We start from the raw sequence: 20,464 nt of genomic DNA, 5'->3' as shown, positions 1-20,464 counted from the left end.
GCAGCCTGCTTGATTGGTACCCCATCCAAAAACATTCACTCCCTCTGCCACCGACGAACAGTGACAGCAGTGTGTACCATCTACAAGATGCACTGCAGAAACTCAGTGGGCAGAACTTTTAGATCGGCATGTGGATGCGCGCCTGACCCAATCGGCCGTGAAATCGCGTGGGATGACGTCAGGCGAGCGATGTGCTTCCGTTATTAAATTTTTAAAAAATGTATGGACAGAGTTTTTTATCATGTATATGTTCAAGTGACTGATTGTGATGCATGGACATTTTTTTCCGGATTTTAAAATCTTTAATTATTGGTTTTAAAGTCTTCAGCTCCCTGAGGCAGCTCTCTGCCTTCAGGGAGCTTTCAGTCAGCGCTCGCCTGCGCTTACATCAGTGCCTGCCTTCGTCTCGCCCCCACCCTGGCAGCGCTGAGCATTTCAGTGCACGCTTCATGCTATCTGGCTGTTAACTGGCCAGCCAGTGTGAAATCGGGGTCGGGGGCTGATCACAGTCAGCAATCGTGCCCGCCCGCTGACCTGAAAATTCACTCCTCTATGTCTCCTTAGGCCGCACCTTCCAAACCCACAACTCCTACCATCTAGAAGGACTAGGGCAGCAGACACCTGGGAACACCACCACCTGGAAGTTCCCCTCCACGCCACTCACCATACTGACTTGGAAGTATATTGCTGTTCCTCCACTGTCCCTGGATCAAAATCCTGGAACTCCCTCCCTAATAGCACTACACCACATGGACTACAGCGGTTTGAGAAGGCAGCTCATCACCACCTTCTCAGGGGCAATTGGATATGGTCAGTAAATGCTGGCCTTGTCAGCAGCACCGATATCCCTTAAATGAATTTTTAAAAATTGTTGAGGGAAAATTGTGTTTAACTAACTTGCTGGAGTTTTTTGAAGAGTTGACAGAGAGGGTTGATGAGGGCAATGCTGTTGATATGCTGTACACGGACTTCCAAAAGGCATTTGATGCAGTGCCACACAGCAGATTTGTGAGCAAATTTATACCTCATGGAAGAAAAGGGGCAGGTGCATGGATATAAAATTGGCTGAGTGACAGGAAACAGAGGGTAGTGGCTAATGGATGATTTTCGGGCTGGAGGAAGGTTTGTATTAGAGTTCCCTAGGGGTCGGTGTTGGGACCCTAACTCTTCCTGATATATATTAATGACCTAGACCTTAATGTACAGGGCACAATTTCAAAACTTGCGGATGATACAAAACTTGGAAGTATTGTGAACTATGAGGAGGGTAGTGTAGAACTTCAAAAGGACATAGGCAAGCTAGTGGAATGGGTGGACAAGAGGTAGATGAAGTTCAATACGGGGAAACGTGAAGTGATTCATTTTGGCAGGAAGAACACGGATAAAATAAAGGGTACAATTCTAAAGGGGTGCAATAGCAGAGGGATCTGGATGTACATGTGCATAAATCATTGAAGGTGGCATGACAGGTTGAGAGAGTGATTAATAAAGCCTACAGTATCCTAGGCTTTATTAATAAGGGCATAAAGTGAAGAATAAGGAAGTTATTTTGAACTTGTTTAAGATATTAGTTTGGCCTCAGCTGGAGTATTGCATTCAGTTCTGGGCACCACACTTTAGGAAGGATCTGAAGGCATTGGAGAGAGTGCAGAAAAGACAAGAATGGTTCCAGGGATGAGGAACTTCAGTTATGAAGATAGGTTGGAGAAGTTAGGACTGTTTTCCTTGGAGAAAAGAAGGCTGAGAGGACATTTGATAGAGATATTCAAAATCATGAGGCGTCTGGATAGAATAGTTGGGGAGAAACTGCTCCACTGGTGAAAGGATCGGAGATGAGAGGGCACAGCTTTAAAGTAATCGGCAAAAGCAGCAAAAGCGATGTGAGAAAAATAATTTTTCATGGAGTGAGTGCTTAAGACCTGGAATGCACTGCCTGAGAGTGTGCTGGAAGCAGGTTCAATCAAAACATTCAAAAGGGAATTAGATTGTTCTCTGAAAAGGAAGAATTACGGGAAGGAGGGTGAATGGCGCTAAGTGAATTACTCATTCAGAGAGCTGTTGCAGACATGATGGGCCAAATACCCACCGTCCACGCTGTAATAATTCTATGATTCTGTAAGGAGCTGGGAGTAATGGAGTTACAACATTATAATACATAATGCACACTTTTGGCACTTCATCTCTCCCCTCGCACCTCCTTCGGTGATGCACTATGGCTGCAGTTTGCATCATTTAAAAGTTGTCCTGCAGCAACTTGGCATCCTGACTTGGAGATATATCACCATTCCTTCATCATCACTGGGGCAAAATCCTGAGACCCTCGACACAGCAGCATTGTAGAAACACCTTAACTGCATGGACTGTAAAGCTTCTAGAAGAAGGCCCACCAACACTGTCTTCTCTGTGAATGAAGGATGGAAAATAATATTTGTCTTGCCGGTAACATTGACAACCACATTAAAAATAAGTTAAAATACACAAGTGTGAATGCATGAGATTTAGGGAATGGCAGTGGAGATTATAAATTGTGTCAGATTCTTACAGTTTGCATTCAGAATATAAAATGTTGGTATTGGTGCATTCAGCTTTGGTTTCAATATAATGCCAATGAACAGAATGACAAAAGGAGAATAAAGGGAACTAAGTGCTGGGGAGAAATTCTCCAGTGGCACTAAATTCCATGGCAATTTCCTTGGCCACAAAATTGCAGAGTATTAGACGATTAGTTTATAGCGAGCTGTGATGTGGTTTAATTTTATAGGAAAAGGATGCTGTGTGTTGGTTCAATTACAATGCAAATGGATGAGAATCCTCTTTTAAGAATATTACTTTGTGCTTATAGTAAATGTTGGTGCAACAATCCTTTATAATTAAACCTATAAGAACTAGTAGAGCATATCACATAGATTACTGGAAATCAGTGCTTCTGGCCATATTTAACATAAGTTGGGAAATTGCAATGCATAATAATGAATCCCTTTGCTATTTTATTAAAGACTTATACATAATTATTTTGAATCTTCTAATGCCTCTGTTAAATTTGTGGCAAGGAATTTTGATACAACAAATTCCATAACATTCCAAGCTCTAATATCTATTTGGGCACTAGCTGATTATCTCATTTTCACCTCAATTCAGATTTATTGTTGCTCTGTCAAGATTTCCTTGTTCCCTGTAGCATCCTCTGACCCAGCAGGCAAAAGAGTAATCTGGTCCTAGGTGCCCATGATAAGTTTGTTGGTATGAGACCTTTATGAACATTCAAGAGTTGACCTTTACTCAAATTTGCATTTTTTCTGGCAATGGTGAAATACCTATTCAGTTCTCTCTGGAATAATGTGACTGATATCAGAAATGTGTCTGTATAGGAGATTATGAAATTAAGTGAGCTTTTTAGAAATACTAATTCTAACATAGGCCTGGACTTTTATCCTTGAAGGCAGGTAGCGGGATTCGGGAAAATTCCTGGCTTGGCCCATCTGCCTTGGGAGAAAGTACCTGCAAGGACGGGATTTTCATTGTTGGGGGTCAGGTCTGATCTGGAGTCGGGCCAGCCAACCTGCGAGAAAGTTTGGAGGCAGCCAGAGGGGCTGCTGGGCTGCTTAAAAGGCCTGCCTTGGTACTGTGGGACTTTGTCGCAGTTAAAATGAAAACAAAAAGGCCCTCACCCCTCGCTCCTTACCACCCCCCACATACTCTCCTTGCCCCATCCATGCCACATCATGCCCCTCACTCACCCCATGACCCCTCATACCCCCATGACAAGGTATGTACCCACTCACTCCCTATGGCCCGCCATGCCCCCAAGGTCAAGCTATGTCACTTGCATACCCCTCATATAGTGTATAGAATCAATGAACCCTGTAATGACAGTGGGGTGTGTAAAAATAGCTTTTTGAAAAAGTCATTGATAACTTTCCACTTTCCTAAAAAAATCCTTTTTACTACAGCCCAATAGAAGTGTCAATCATCCAGAACCTTTAAAGTATCAATAGTTGAAACTGCAAGCACTTGAAACCTCTTTATTTTGTGTAAATAAGCATTGTGAAATAGGTAGCATGGATCAAAGAGCCAGGACTGTCAATCAAGGAATATTTTCCCTGGGACTTAAGTGTTTTAGTACCCCAATGGAAATCTGGGCTCTGAGCCACGAATACATAATTAGCCTGTTGAAACACCTGAGCCCTAGAGGAAACATTGTTTCATTGACAGTCTGACTCCCTGATCCATGCTGTCAATTTCACAATGTTTATTTACACAAGACAAAGAGGTTTCAAGTGCTTGCAGTTTCAGCTATTGATACTTTAATGGGTCGATTGACACTTCTATTGGGCTGTAGTAAAAATGATTTTTTTTTAAGAAAGTGGATGGTCATCAATTAGTGATTTTTTAAAAGCTTTTTAACACATCCTACTGTAACTATAGTGTTTATTGGTTCTATGTAGTATATAGTGAGTGAACAGGCATGGAAGTGCTATAGCTTGGCAGGGTGTGGGTACGATGGACCATAAGAGTTGTTTCGGGGTGGGGGGTGGCCATAGCTCGGGATGGAGGCATGAAGAAGATCTTTTGAACTTACCATTTAAGAGGTCCTCTCATTCATGGCCCGGCTCCAAGAAAATTGCACAGGACTAGGACGTGCCTATCCCCGCAATGGAGCAGGCTAGATCGGGTGTGCAGGACCCTAACCAGCCCAAACCCTTAAAAGGCAGTCCTGGAAATCAGAAACCCAGGAATGGTGTCGGGAATCCCGGAATCAGGTCCCAGCTACCATTTTTAAAAGGCTCCCGAATCATCACAACTTGGTGAAAATCTAGGCCTTATTTTCTTGCAATCATAGTTATTTTCACAATGTACCATTAGCTTCAAAACAGCCCCAATGGATCATGGCACTTGGTGTTACTCTGAATCACTTTTTGAATCCAGCTTAATTGTACTCTTGGAACAAACTGGGGATTCCAGTGTTTCAATCCTATGCTTGTCATTATCTCAATAAAAATATAATATATAAATTATAATATATCAAGTTTATGTTTTACTTTTCGTTCTTAATTTTCTGCTGCTGCCCACTTGTAAGAACTGAGACTTATCTACCAGCTCCCTACTCCTCCCGCTGGAACAGGCAAATTGGGGGAGGTTTCATATTCTTGATCTGCTGGGAGTGTGGGTGGGGGTTGGCCTGGGTAGAATGGGGGAAACCCAGAAGCTGTATTAACTCCATGGCATATGTCTAACATCACCAACAGGTTCTCTGTGCAGGAAATTGATAGGCTTAGCTTCCAGGGAGCAGTCCCAAGGAGGCTGTAGAACTAGGTAGATCTGCACCCAACAGGTGAGGGGGTTGGGGACAAGCACAGGTTCTGAGATCAGAGACCTGAGGGATTGGAGTCAGGGTTGGCGGGGATGGGGTGGGTAGCTTGAAGGCCTTGGGAGGAAATCAGAGGCCTGGGGAGGGGGTTGGTGTCCTGGTGGGAGATGAATGGGGGCCTCAGGGTGGAGGAAAGATGTCAAAAGCCTGTGAGAGGAGATCAAGATCTGCGGAGTTTTGAGGTTGGAGGCCTTTAGGTCTTTAGGCCTTTGAAATGGGAGGCGTCGTAGGGGAGATCAGCATGAGGAGATCAGACAGGTCAGGGAGGAGTGACTGACCATAAGGAACTGGCAGGGCATGCTGGATCCAGCAAGTACTTGGAAAGGCATTTACCTCCTGGTCCAGCCGTCCTTTGCCTCTATTTAGCTGATGGCTTTCCCCAAGGCAGGGGAAACCTGCCTGGCCAGGGTTAAATTTCAAATGATGAATAAAAATGAGGCCCTTAGCTTGATTGTAACATTTAAAGTGTTAGCCTGTCTCCTGGGAGTGAGCTGGCTGCTCAACACAAACACCCCCCCCCCAACCCCCATCCTGCCTCTGTTTAAACCAAAGTGCGTGGGCTTCAGGGGGGTTGGGGGTCAGGATTCAGTCTTTAACACTTCAGACCTCCCCGCTTCAGCCAAATGCACCCATTTTCTGGTGTTAAAATTCCCTTCATTGTGTCTTATATGGCCAGTCAAGATCATCTGAGGATTAAGCTGAATATTAGTGCTCCTGATCCTCCAGTAAGGAAGTCCTTATTCTGCTACCACAGGTACAAGCTCAGCCACTCATTAAGAAACCTCAACCTCATCTGCAGAATGTAATACATCCACCCTTAAAATATGATCAAGTTCCTTACATCTGGGATTTAAATTGTACTAATCAATAGCTTTGAGTTTTTAGTTTAGTTCAATTTAGTTTTCTGGCATCTAACATAGGATTATAGAAGTAAACAGCAATGCCCCAAGTCATTGTTTTAATCTGTTGTGATTACTAATTTTCTTCAAAGCACTGTAGATTTATTTAATTGGTTTCTTGACAATGAGTGTTTTTTAAGTGCGCTTCTTTTAAAAAGAACAAAAAAACTGACAGATTTTTGATCTTCTATGTAATGCAATATGTGAATTATATCAGTATATGAATCATAAATGTATTTCATATGTAAAATTTTCTGTTAACTTTTTTAACATTATTCTGTGAATCTGTCTTGGCTAAGTGCTAAAATGCGTTCTTCATAGCAGAAGGTTGGATATTTGCGAACTGTGGCTGTCTGTTATTGTGACTCGATTGCCATGCCATAGCAAGCTACCCTATTTTGGGAATGAAAAGACTGTGATGATAACAGTATCTATTTGATAGTCTGTAATGGAGCAGAACTGGCCAAACATACAGCATAGCCACTGAATGAGATCACCCATCCTGCAAACTGAAAATAATGCTTTAAGTTTTAAGTAAAGCCTGAGGAAAATTAATCTGACAGACTGTGTCATCTTGTAAAATGGTAACATTTGCATACAGGATTGAAGCTTTATTACAATTTCCCTGATAATTTATCATTTTAAATAATTTCAAAGTTACACTACAAATTAGACCTTTGAAACTGTTGAAAACATTGTTGTGAGGCTTTAAAGACACGTCAATAACTTTGTCACCTTCAAGTGGGATAATTGTTTATTATGCATGAATTATTGTCTTGCAAAGCTTTGCAACCCCTTTAACAAGATTGTCAACCAGCCTATGAGAAAATGAAGTTACCAATTTCCTTTGAAGAACCGTTGGATCATAAGAGTTTTGCATATGATTGGCTTGAGTTACCAAATGTGCGCTGTATAGCACAATGAGAAAAGAGGTGCTGTCTAATAAATTCATTGTTAAACTCCCAAAACAGCAATGAAGAAAGAAGTACAAAAAGATCATGATATTTCAAAACCTGTAACTTCATCACCCAAAAGACATGTCACACCTGCAAGCAAACTTCACTCACCAGGTATGTTATGTTTATGTTTGTGTATATGTTTATATTTGTGCATATATTATGTTTGTGCATATGTTTCTGTTAACAGGGAATGTAGCAGATTTGTGATACATGTTCAGTTCTTGTGTTCAACATAACCCTTTTTCCAGGTACAAAATGTTTAGTTGTAAAAACCAAAACATTTTGTTAACGTAACAAGTATAGTAATTTCATTTTCTCACATTTTATTGTAGAGCAAATTACTCATTGTAAGCATGGGTGAATTAAACACAATCACTGTAAGTTTATATTTCTCTGTTTATTAAATTAACATTTTTAATGCCCCAACAGCTGCCTGATTATCTATATTACTGGCACTGTGATGTCTTCCCACTCTGATACATCTTGTATCTCATTAAAATACATCTAATTTCAAAAATATGATTCTCTCCCAGCTGACCATCCAATTACATTTTCATCTCATGGCTTTTCAGTACAGGAATAATCAGACATTCTGGTGGGTCTCAGGTTACAACATCTACTGAATATTCTGCCAATTACTTGGGTTGCTTCCAACTGAATGTAGAGCTCACTTGGGAAAGAAAGCTCATCCTCATCATTAGAAATAGTGGCAGATATTCAAGTGATCTTTTTGTGCGCCAGCAATTTTGCCATCTTATTCAGGGTCATGAATTCTTGAAAGGGAAAGCTGAAGCAACTTGGTCATTATATCCAACCAAAGAACCACTGCCAATGAAAAGAAAGACTTGCATTTATATAGTAGTGGACATCTCGTACAGCCAATGAAACACTTTTTGAAGTATAGTCAATGGTGTAAAGTAAGAAACATAATAGCCAATATGTGCACAGTTAATTTCCACAAACAGCATTGTGATAACAACCAGGTAATCTTTTTTTTTGTGCTGTTGATTTATGATAAATATCGGCCAGGATACCTTGACAACTCCCCTGCTCTTCTTGAAAATAGTACCACAGGATATTTTACACCCACCAAAGCAGGCAAATGGGGCATTGGTTTAACACCTCATCCAAAAGACTGCACCTTCAACAGTGCAGCATACCCTCAGTGCTGACATCAGCATTGATTTTTGCAGAGGCACAATTACTATCAACTGAGCCAAAGCTGACACACTATGTGCATCATAATCAATGATACAAGCTTTCTACATAACCCAGCTACATAATAAGTGGCCTTAACTCCCGACTAGTGTCGGAAAGTGCTGGTCTGCAGGAATTAGAAGAAATAAATGCACATTTACCTGGTCTTGAAAATTACATTGACACTTCTGTTCATCGGCAGGCACTTGCTGCCGTAAAGGAGGTAAGTTTAAAGGGCCAGGGAAGTTGACGAGCCAAGGGAAGGTAAGTGTCCAAGGTAAATGGATAGGATTTGTGGGGTGGGGGTGTCCTGGGAGGTAGTGAGGTTGGTTGGAGGGGTGCGGGGTGTTGGTCGGAGGTCCGGGGATGACGAGAGTCAGAAGTCCGTGGGGTAGGGGAGGGATCCAAAGTCAGAGGTGGTTGGAGGAGGTCGGGAGGGTGGGGGGTGTTGGAGGTTGGGGTTGAGGGGGTGTTAGAGGCTGGGGATGGTGGGTTGGAGATTGGGAAAGATGGGGGATCGGAGGTCGGGGTGTGGGGAATTGGAGGTCGGAGCAATGTGGGATCGGAGGTCTGGGGGTGTGGGATTGGAGATCTGGGGGTGGGGGATCAGAGGTTGGAGGAGTTGCAGGATCGGGGGGGTGTAGAGGGTGTCAGAGGTCAGGGGTGCTGAGGTGTCAGAGGTCGGGGTGTTGAGGTGTCAGAGGTCAGGGGTATTGGGGGTGTCATGTCGGGGGGTGGGGGATGTTGGAAGTTGGGAGGGGCGGGGGGGTCGGGATGATGGATGGGAGCCTCATGGGGTCAGTGTGGGTCTTTACAATAATTACTCAGAAGGTTTTAATTCTTCTAGCTTTTTCTGGGTAACTAATGGTATAACCCCAGCGGAACTACCTGAAGTTTGCAATTTAATCTGCATTTTCGGATGGTTCCCAGCACAGCACAATTGTCCAAAGGAAGTGTGCACTTCTGGGCAATTGCTTTCAAACCTTTACCTGGGAACTTCCCAGAGGAATTCCCCAGCGCATCTTTGGGGTAGCCCCAAATCCGACGTGTCCCCATGGTTGGGTTTTGGGGAGCATGGAAGACATTGCAAGGTCTCCTCATTAAACGTACAATACAACTCATCGAACACATTTTCAGCACAAAATTGATCTCATCTTCCAAAGATAAGTTAGTGCAACCCCTGTTGGACTGTTTTGTCTTAGCAGACCTGTTCATGTCATCTGCTCAAAGCACAATGAGAGCAGGACCATCTATTCCAACTTAGATGGGTTGGTCCTTTTGTATCTCACCTTTGACCATCCATGGGGGGGGCGGTGAGGGAAGTACAAGTGAAATGCTGCTTCACTTGAAAGGATTGTTTGGGCCCTTGGATGGTGAGGAGGGCGGAAGTAAAGAGGCAGGTGTTGCACCTTCTGCGATTGCGTGGGAGGGGGTTGAGGTGTTGGGGGTGATGGAGGAGTGTACCAGGGTGTCCCGGAGGGAACGGTCCCTACGGAATGCTGATGGGGGAGTGAAGGGAAGATGTGTTTGGTGGTGGCATCATGCTGGAGTTGGCGGAAATGGCGGAGGATGATCCTTTGAATACGGAGGCTGGTGGGGTGAAAAGTGAGGACAAGGGGGATCCTATCATGGTTCTGGGAGGGAGAGGAAGGTGCAAGGGCAGAGGCGCGGGAGATGGGTCAGACATGGTTGTGGGCCCTGTCAACCACTGTGGGTGGGAAACCTTGGTTAAGGAAGAAGGAAGACATGTCAGAAGCACTGTTTTGGAAAGTGGCATCATCGGAACAGATGCAAAGGAACTGAGAGAATGGGATGGAGTCCATGGGATGGAAGCAGGGTGTGAGGAGTTGTAGTCGAGGTAGCTGTGGGAGTCGGTGACCTTGTGATGAATATTGGTGGACAGTCTATCACCAGAATTTGAGACAGAGATGTCAAGGAAGGGAAGGGAAGTGTCAGTGATGAGCCATGTGAAGGTGATGGAGGGATGGAAATTGGAAGCAAAATCAATACATTTTTCCAGGTCTAGACAAGAGCATGAAGCAGTCATCGATGTACCGGGGAAAGAGCTGTGGGAGGGGGCCTGAGTAGGACTGGAACAAGGAATGTTCCACATACCCCATAAAGAGACAGGCATAACTGGGGCCCATGCAGGTACCCATAGCCACACCTTTTATTTGGAGGAAGTGAGATGAGTTTAAGGAGAAATTGATCAGTGAGAGAACAAGTTCAGCCAGACAGAGGAGAGTGGTGGGGAATGGGGATTGTTCGGGTCTCTATTTGAGAAAGAAGTGGAGAGCCCTCAGATCATCATGGGGGATGGAGGTGTCGAGGGATTAGACGTCCATGGTGAAGAGGAGGCGGTTTGGGCCAGGGAACTGGAAATTGTTGATATGATGTAGGGCGTGAGAGGAATCGCAGATGTAGGTGAGAAGAGACTGGACAAGGGGAGAGAGAATGGAGTCAAGATAGGAAGAAATGAGTTCCGTGGGGCAGGAACAGGCTAACATGATCGGTCTACCAGGACAGTTCTGTTTGTGGATTTTGGGGAGGAGGTAGAAGCGGGCTGTCTGAGGTTGGGAGACTATGAGGTTGACCTGGGTTCAAATCCCACCATGGCAGATGGTGAAATTTGAATTCAATAAAAATCTGGAATTAAAAGTCTGTTGGTGACCATGAAACCATTGTTGATTGTTGTAAGAACCCATCTGGTTCACTAATGTCCTTTAGGAAAGGAAATCTAATGTCCTTACCTGGTCTGGCCTACATGTGACTTCAGATCCACAGCAATGTGGTTGACTCTTAAATGCCTTCTGAACAAGGGCAATTTGGGATGGGCAATAAATGCTGGCCTAGCCAGCGACACCCACATCCCATGAATGAATAAAAAAAATTCTACATGGAATAGGGAGAATAAATAGATGTGTTTTTGCTAAATAGCATCTACCAGTCAACTCAAGAGTGACATTGGAAGAAAGCTAGAAGCAGGTCTTCTGTTCAACTTATTGCCAGCAGCATAACCAGGGAAAGACAGGAATTCACCAAGTTGAGAGGTGCAGTTAATACAGAGGAGGATTTCAATAAAGTACAACAAGACATTAGTAAATTTGCAGAATGGGCATGTAATTGGCAAATCACTTTCAATATATTAAAGTACGAGGTAGTACATTTTGGCAGTAAGAATTAGGGGGCCATATGTTCCTTTGAAAATGAGTGTTTAACTAGGGTAGAGGGACGGAGGGCTCTAAGGATACAGATACACAAATCACTAAAGTAGTGACGCGCATTATTAAGGCCATAATGAAAAGCAAACAAACTGCTGGGGTTCACTCCTAGAGGGGTAGAATTGAAAAACAGAGAAGTTATGTTAAACTTATATAGATGCAGAATGTTTTCCTCAATTTGAAGGTGAGAATGGAGCAGGCAGGTTCATGACTTCACGGTGCCAACTAGCATGCTGGTTTTCTGGCATCATTAGGCCCCCAAGCCATTTCCCAGAAGCGGGATTGGAGGTGGAAGGGCCACCAGCCTGTAAGCAGCAGGTATGTTTAAGACCAATTAATGCCAATTATCGGGAATTTTCCAATCAGCCAGTAGGCCCCCCACAAGAACATAAGAAATAGGAGCATGTGTAGGCCATTCGACCCCTCAAGCCTGCTCTGCTATTCAATAAGATCATGGTTGATCTGCCCCAGGCCTCAACTCCTCTTTCGTGCCAGCTCCTCATAACCATCAACTCCCCGATATTCAAAAATCTATCTACCTCCTCTTTAATTACTTCCAGTTATCTAGCCTCCACAGCTCTTTGGGGTAGAGAAGTACAGACATTCACTACCCTCTGAGAGAAGAAATTCATTTGCATCTCAGTTTTAAATGAGTGTCCCCTTATTCTGTAACTATGTCCCCTAGTTCGACATTCCCCCATTACTGGAAACATCTTCTCAACATCTACCATGTCAAGCCCCCTCAGAATCTTGTACGTTTCAATAAAATCACTCCTCATTCTTCTAAACTCTAATGAATAAAGGCCTAACCTGTTTAGCCATTCTTGATAGGTTAACCCCTTCATCCCAGGAATCAGCCTAGTGAATCTCTTTTGAACTGCCTCCAATGCCAGTATATCCTTTCTTAAATACGGGGAACAAAACTGTATACTGTACTCCAGGTGCGGCCTCACCAACACCCAGTACAGTTGTAACAAGACTTCCCTATTTTTAAATTCCAACCCCCTAGCAATAGAGGCCAAAATTCCATTTGTCTTCTTAATTACTTGCTGCACCTACGTGCTAATTTTTTGTGTTTCATGCACAAGAACACCCAGATCCTTCTGTGCTGCACTTTTATGGAGTCTCTTTCTATTTAAATAATAGTCTGCCTTGTGATTCTTCCTACCAAAGTGCATGACCTCACAATTTCTTACATTAAATTCCATCTACCAAGTTTTTGCCCATTCACTCAACCTATGTATATCCCCTTGCAGATTCGTTATGTCCTCATCACAACATGTCCTCCCACCTATTTTTGTATCGTCAGCAAATTTGGATACATTAAACTTTGCCCCCTCCTCCAAGTCATTAATATAGATCATAAATAATTGAGGCACTAATCTGGCACTCCATTAGTTACGTCTCTCTAACCTGAAAAAGACCCATTAATCCCGACTCTCTGTTTTCTGTGTGTTAACCAATCCTCAATCCATGCTAATACATTACCCCCAATACCGTGAGTTCATATCTTGTGCAATAACCTTTTATGTGGCACCATATCGAATGCCTTCTGGAAATCCAAATACACTACATCTACTGGTTCCTCTTTATTAACTCTGCTTGTTATATCCTCAAAGAACTCTAGCAAATTTGTCAACCATGATTTCCCTTTCACAAACCCATGTTGACTCTGATTGCATTAAGCTTTTCTAAATGAACTGCTATTTCTTCCTTAATAATGGACTTTAGTAGTTTCCCAACAAGAGATGTTAAGCTGACTGGCCTGTAGTTTCCTGCTTTTTGTCTCCCTCCCTTCTTGAACAGGGGCGTCACATTAGCAGTTTTCCAATACACTGGGACCCTCCTGGAATCCAGTGAGTTCTGAAATATTTCAACCAATGCCTCCACTATCTCTGCAGCCACTTCCTTTAAAACCCTTGGATGCAGGCCATCAGGTCCTGGTGACTTGTCTGTCTTTAGTCCTATTAGTTTTTCAAATACTTTGTCCCTTGTGGTAGAGATTGTTGCAAGATCCTTCCTCCCATTAGCTCCTTGCTTACCTTATATCTTTGGAATATTTATAGTGTCCTCCACCGTGAAGACCATTGCAAAAATAATGGTTTAAATTATCTGCCATTTCCTGTTCCCTGTTATCAATTCTCCAGTTACATCTTCCAAGGGTCCCACGCTCACTTTAGCCATTCTCTTTTTATATACCTGTAGAAGCTCTTGCTGTTTTTATTTTTCTTGCGAATTTACTTTCATAATCATTTTTCTCCCTATTTATTAGCTTTTTAGTCATCCGCTCCTGGCTCCTAAAAAATTCCCAATCCTCTGGCCTACTACTAGTTTTTGCCATTTTTTATGCCTTAGTTTTTGATTGGATACTCTCCTAGACCACCTTTGTTAACCACGGGTGATTCATCCTTCTCATCAAGTTCTTCTTTTTCATTGGGATAAATTTTTGCTGAGCATTATGAAATATCTGCTTAAATATCTGCCACTGCTCATCCACTGACTTCCCCTTAGTCTATTTTCCCAGCCTGCTTTAGACAGCTCTTTCTTCATGCCTCTGTAATTGCCCTTATTTAAGTTTAAACCTGAGTTGCTTCCCCTCAAACTGAATTTGAAATTCTGCCATGTTGTGATTGCTACCCCCTAGTGGATCCTTAACTACGATATCTCTTATTAATCCCACCTCATTACACATTACTAGACCTAAAATAGCCTGTACCTGGGTAGGTTCTGCAACATGTTGTTCTAAGAAACAATCCCTGATGCACTCTACAAATTTGTTTTCCATGTTACCCCTGCCAATCTGATTTGTCCAGTCAATATGCAGATTAAAATCACCCATGACAATTGTAACACCCTTCTTACACGCCTCCATTATTTCCTGATTTATACTTTGTCCTACAGTGAGGCAACTCTTCGGGTGACTATAGACGATTCCCACCCATGACTTCTTCCCCTTGCTATTCCTTATTTCCATCCAAACTCATTCCACATCACGATCTATTGCACTTATATCACCACTCATCACCACACTGATACCTTCCTTTATTAACAAAGCTACCCTACCTCCTTTTCCTTTTTGCCTATTTTTCTGGAACATCAAATACCCTAGAATATTGAGTTCCCCTGCAAACATGTCTCTTTAATAGCTATCAAGATTTATTCATTTATTTCTATTTGTGCCTTAAACTCATCCATCTTGTTACAAATGCTGCATGCATTCAGATAAAGAGTCTTAAGCTTTGACTTTTTGCCATTATTGCTCTTTCTGGTTCTCATTTCTGCTGCACACTTCTGCTTACATTTTCTGCCCCTTCCTGTCACACTTTGATTATCGTTCGCCTCTTCACCACCCTGCAACTCTACCCTCTCTTTTCTTTTTGATTTTTTAAGTTTCCCTTCAATTGAACTCTCCTCTTGACTAACTGGTTTAAAGTCCTAACTACAACCCTAGTTATACGATTCACCAGGACACAGGTCCCAGCATGGTTCCAATGAAGCCCAGAACTAGGAGCTATACATATAAGATAATCACAAATAAATCCAATAGTAAATTCAAGAGAAACTTCCATCTTGTGTGGTTAGAATGTGGAACACAGTGGCCTGAATTTTTCCCGTGTCGGGTGGGCTCGGCGGGAGCGGGTGGGTGTGGTCGGGGAGCCGACCGCCACCCGCAATCAGCTCTTCACTGCTATTTCATGCGGACGGGCCAATTAAGGCCCGCCCTGTGTGGATCGCGGGCAGTAGCATTGAGTGCTACCTGTCCGGGCGGGGGGAGGAGGGAGAGCAGGCCTGGCGCGCATGGAGCTGCCTCAGGGAGATTGAAGCGCTTTTTGAAAAAGTTAATAAATACGATGAAAATTCAATGAAACATGTTCCCTCATGTGACTGTGTCACATGAGATGGGACATGTTTTTAATTTCAAAATAAAATTTTTATTTAACTTGTAATAGCTTTAGGAAACCTCATCACGCTCGTGGATGAGGTTTCCTAAAAAACGTAAAGGCCACTTAGGTTGGACGGGCAGTGTAAACTTCAACTTAATTACCTTGTTAATGGCCTTAATAGGCCTTCCAATTATCAGCGGGCGCACAGCCGGCTCCGGCGCATGCTCGCCAAACGAAATATCGCGAGACAGCGCAATGACGTAGGGATGCACACCCGACATCAGCACGTGTCACATTATGTGCGGGCATGTTGGATGCGCGCCCACACGCTGAAGGTAAAATTCTGGGCAGTATCACAGTTAGGGTGACAGCAGAGATATATTTAAGGTGAAGCTAGACAGTTACGTGTGGGAGAAAGGAATAGAAGGAATGTTGATGGGATCAGATGAAGTAGGGTGGGAGAAAGGGTGTGTGTGTAGCACAGGGCTTACCAAACTCTTGCAAGCTTCGAGGCAGCAATGGCTGCTGTGGAGCTCGGACTGAATGCTTGCAGCTGCGCGGTTACTTTAAATTCTTGCATTTTTTTATAATGGTAGGCGTGGCCTAACAGACAGATATTTGAGGCCTGATTCCTCTCCAAAAAAGCCTGGGCCACATTCAACCTTGTTCCCACTTCACACAAATCTCCCCCTTTCGCTCCCACAAATCTCCCTAATAAATCTCTCAAATCTTCACTCCCTTCACTCTCACTAATTTCCCCCCACCACTCTCACTAATTTCCCTTCACCACTCTCACTCATTTCTCCCACCACTCTCACAAATTTCTCGCCCCACCACTCTCGCAAATCTCTCCCCATCATGGCTCTCATAAGTCCCTCACCCCTCCCCGTTCTCACAAGTCCCAACCCCTCCTGCTCTCACTGTGGGGTCATGCCAATTTTCAAACTTCAAAATAGGGTCACAGTGGGAAAAGGTTTGGGAAGCACTGGTGTAGCACAAGCAGCAGCATGGACCTGTACAGTCGAATAGCTTTTTTATAGGCTGTAAGTATTTTGTAACGCTAGGTTGAAACTATAATAAACAATGGACACAGTGAATACATAAAAACACTTCTAATATGTAATGCCAACTGTTCCTACAATACCTTTCTTGACCACTTGCTCCTTGCTCTCTGTCTGGATACTTCCTGTGTTTTTCACCTCTGCATCTTTCAAAAAGCTTTTGATGTAACTTAGCTGCTGTGATACAAAAATTAAAAAAAGAGTGGAGTGGACAGCTTCAAGGTGAATGCTTTAATGGTAATGAAAGAAAATTATTTTAAAAATACATTTAGCAGGATTACTCTTTATGATATATACTGTTAAATGTGATAACCATATCAGACAAATTACATTCAACATTTGATCTAAAAGATTGCTTTAAATTGGCAAGTTATATTTCTTACCAGGAATTTGATAAATGAGCATATCAGTTTCCCTTTGCAGTTCTGTAAAAACAAAAGGCCATTAATTCAAAGAGTTGACACATTCATGCTCAACAATGAAAGTTTTGAGTTCCTTGCCTGTGTTGTGTTGAAACTTAAACCATTATCTAATGTTCTTGTGCCAAGGATGAAGCCATAATGCTCTGTGAAGTTTGTACTGTGTCCGAAATTAGACTTCTTGACAAGCTATGTGTGAGGCAGTTCAACATGACCTGTCACAGGGGGGCACATAAAAGCTTTAGTTCATAATGGAAAGTACAAAAAAAATTGTAAATAGAAATATTGGCTTCATTGTAAATGTGTCTGTTACTTCAATAGTCCTGACTCAGTTGCAGAGTCTCAAGCACTCCTCTTGCTCTCGCAAAGCACATTCATCTTCTGATATGTATCTAATGCTACGTAAGGAAGGTTAGATTTGATTATCACCATCTGAATAGCTTTGCATCATAATGCTAGTGACATTTCCACAGATTGCATGGAAAGAGAGGGAGAATCAGGTTTGCAGGCAAGAAAAAGGAAAACAGGAATATTCCATTACTAACTTACTTGGTTGGTATATCTCATTAGAATGAAACTGTCACTGGGGGTGGAATCGTTCATGCCCACTGGCGTCAGGTGTGATCGGTGGCTTGAGTGGACAACATGGTGAGAAGGCCAAAAGTCAGTTTCATGACATCGTGAAACCAGTCGACGATCGTCCGCTCCGCCTGCCAATGGCGGGCTGCGTTTCCCCGCTCCTGAGGTCGGGAACTTCATTGTAATACATCTGCATATCATTATAAGCCCAGCCCACCAGAATCGTGTCTCCCCCCACCCCCCCAGTTGGATTGTCCGCCCATCACGTTGACATGTTTCACACAGTATATAAAAGGTGTGCAACATGGCGGGCTGCCCTTTGAGGAGAACTTGGAGGTGAGTGCACAGTAATGTTGCAGAGCGCTTACCTGGGTCGCCTGTTGGACTTCAAGGTTGAGGCGTGTTGGGGTGGGGTGGCAAGGGCTGACCTTTGGTTGAGGCGACTTGGGGTTGAGGGAGGGGGTGCATTTGAGGTGACTGTGGGAAGGAATGTGGGGGGCAAGGGCTGTCCTGCGGTTGAGGCGACTTGGGGGGGTGGTGTCAAGGGCTGCCCTACAGTTGAAGGTAGCAGACAAGCACATGTGAGGTGAGGGGGGTGGGGGGCTAGGCGGGGGAAGCAGCCACGCATTAGGGTAGCCTCATATAAAGTGACCATTCCTCTGCACCTGAGACAGTTCAGGGACAGTCATATTGCTTCTCTGCCCACGCAAGCAACGCAGAGGCATCAAAGTGCCACCAAGTGCTCCAGAGCTTTTCAACCCTTGGGCATAGACTGCAAAGTTATGAGCGTTTTAGTGGACTGCAGAACACTTAGATAATTGAGCACATTGTACAATCTCCTTGCTAAAGCTGGTCATGGAGCAGTCACTGGTGGAAGGGCTCACAGCCCCTTGCAATGTCATTATCCCGGTTTGGACCAGTCTCCGCCATGGTTCAAGCTAACAGTGTGGCCTTGCAGTGTGGGTTTGGAGAATGTCTGAGCCTGAGCTGAGAGCACAGCATGCAGTCCAATAGGCAAAGCTGCTGCCAATCAGCTGGGTGGAGTGGGATGGAGGTGGGTGGGGTTTTGGGCAGCCATGCAATGCACTAACTTCTGATCATCCAAGTGGTGGCCAGCACTTTCCAGGATGCATTAAGGGGCCTTCAGACTTAACTAAGACACCCATGTTAACCCATGGGTCTTTCTCTTTCATCCTGCAGGAGGAGTACATCAGGATCATGGAGCCTGCTGATCTAGCTGTATGCCTCCTGGTTTACAGAGAGCAAAGACAACTGAGAAGAGAGCGACTGAGGGGTCAAGCTGCGCAGAGGGAGGAGCAGCACCTCTGGAAGAAGGAGCGGCTGGGGCTCCTGCACACATCGCCAAAGAGCCACAGCAAGCCATCGCTTGTCGGCGCCTAGCTAGACCCAGGGTCTATAGACGCCACCTTTCAATTCTGCAGATGATCAGGAACGAGTGTCGGCAAAGACTGTGCATGTCTATGGAACTGGTCCTTCACATCTCCCAGCTACTGCAGGATTTGGTGCCATAGGGACATGGAGGGCATCCACTGCCAGGGGCCGTGAAAGTGACCGAGCTGCTCAATTTCTGTGCCAGTGGCTCCTTTCAGGGCTCCACACATGACCTCTGTGGGATATCACAAGCCTCTGCCCACAAATGCATCCATGAGGTCACGGAAGCCACCTTTGCAAGGGCACACAACTTTGTGCATTTCGTCTGGGGCCAGCAGATTTCAGGTTTCCCACAGGTGTAGGGTACCATCGACTGCATTCACGTGGCGCTCAGATCTCCATTGCAACACGTGGTCACAATGTCAACAGCAGGGATCCATTTGCTGAATGTGCAGCTAGTGTGCGACCACAACAAATGCATCCTGCAGATCTGCACATGGTTTCCAGGGAGTATGCACGACTCCTACATTCTGAGTTGGTCCCAGATCCCTGACGTCTTCCAGAGTTCACAGAAGCTACAGGGATGGCTCTTTGGGACAAGGGCTACCCACAGAGGACGTGCCTGATGACACTCATGCAGTGGCCTCACACTGCAGCAGAGCGAAGGTATAATGCTCATGCTGCAACTCACAACTTGGTGGAGCAAACCATTGGGGTGCTGAAAATGAGGTTCTAGTGCCTGGATCGGTCTGGTGGACGCCTGCAATACAGCCCACAGAGGGTGTCATGCAATGTTGTCGTCTGCTGCACCCTTTACAATCTGGTGCTGCAATGAGGAGAGCAGCTGGCTGAGGAAGAGATGGAGGAGTTGTATATCTCCTCCGACCAGGAGGACGCCAAGGGGGATGAGGGTGAGGAGGTCCTTGAAGGTGACAATGAGGAATGTGAGGCCCTCGCACTGGCCAGAAGAGGCAGGTGCACTCGGAAGGCCCTCATAGCTGCTAGATTTGTGGAGGATGATGATAACATACAGTGAGGGGATACCGTAGATCCTCACATTGCATCTATGAATGTTTGACTCCAGTCTGGCTTATGGCAAAGCACATACCCTCTGTGATAATGCTCCTGTCGTGGAGATGCAGTGGAGGCTCTGTTCACTCGATTGTGGGAGGATGATGATGACATTCAGTGAGAACACTCCATAGATCTTCACACAGCCTCTGAGAATGTCTGACTCATGTCAGGCCAAGGGCAGCTCACTTGCGCTCTGTGATAAGGGTCATATCATGGAGACGCAGCCATGAAACTTTAAAAGCACCTGACCCTTTGTCCACCTTCAGCACCTGACCCCTTCAGGAGCACAGCATCACTGGTCACAGATGCTGAAGGGATGGGGACAGCTCCACCTTAAAGGTGCTGAGAGCACACAGAGAGAATGACGGAACTCTGTGACACCTGCCCACAACTTTCTGGCAGCAATGTTCA

At 44.4% G+C, this 20,464-nt stretch overlaps 1 protein-coding gene across 1 annotated transcript in view; it reads left to right on the top strand.

Moving 5' to 3' along the window:
* The window catches only part of LOC121284085 (microtubule-associated tumor suppressor candidate 2-like), a 397,712-nt gene that overhangs the window by 254,975 nt on the left and 122,273 nt on the right, over nucleotides 1-20,464 (top strand). The window contains exon 8 of the mRNA XM_041199139.1: nucleotides 7,239-7,337. Within this exon, the coding sequence (XP_041055073.1) occupies nucleotides 7,239-7,337 (99 nt within the window). The remainder of the gene's footprint in view (nucleotides 1-7,238; nucleotides 7,338-20,464) is intronic.

This window comes from Carcharodon carcharias, chromosome 11 (assembly GCF_017639515.1).
Source record: "Carcharodon carcharias isolate sCarCar2 chromosome 11, sCarCar2.pri, whole genome shotgun sequence".
Classification (NCBI taxonomy): domain Eukaryota; kingdom Metazoa; phylum Chordata; class Chondrichthyes; order Lamniformes; family Lamnidae; genus Carcharodon; species Carcharodon carcharias.
Note: the sequence above shows the minus strand (reverse complement) of the source record. Positions and strands in the feature narration are given on the sequence as shown.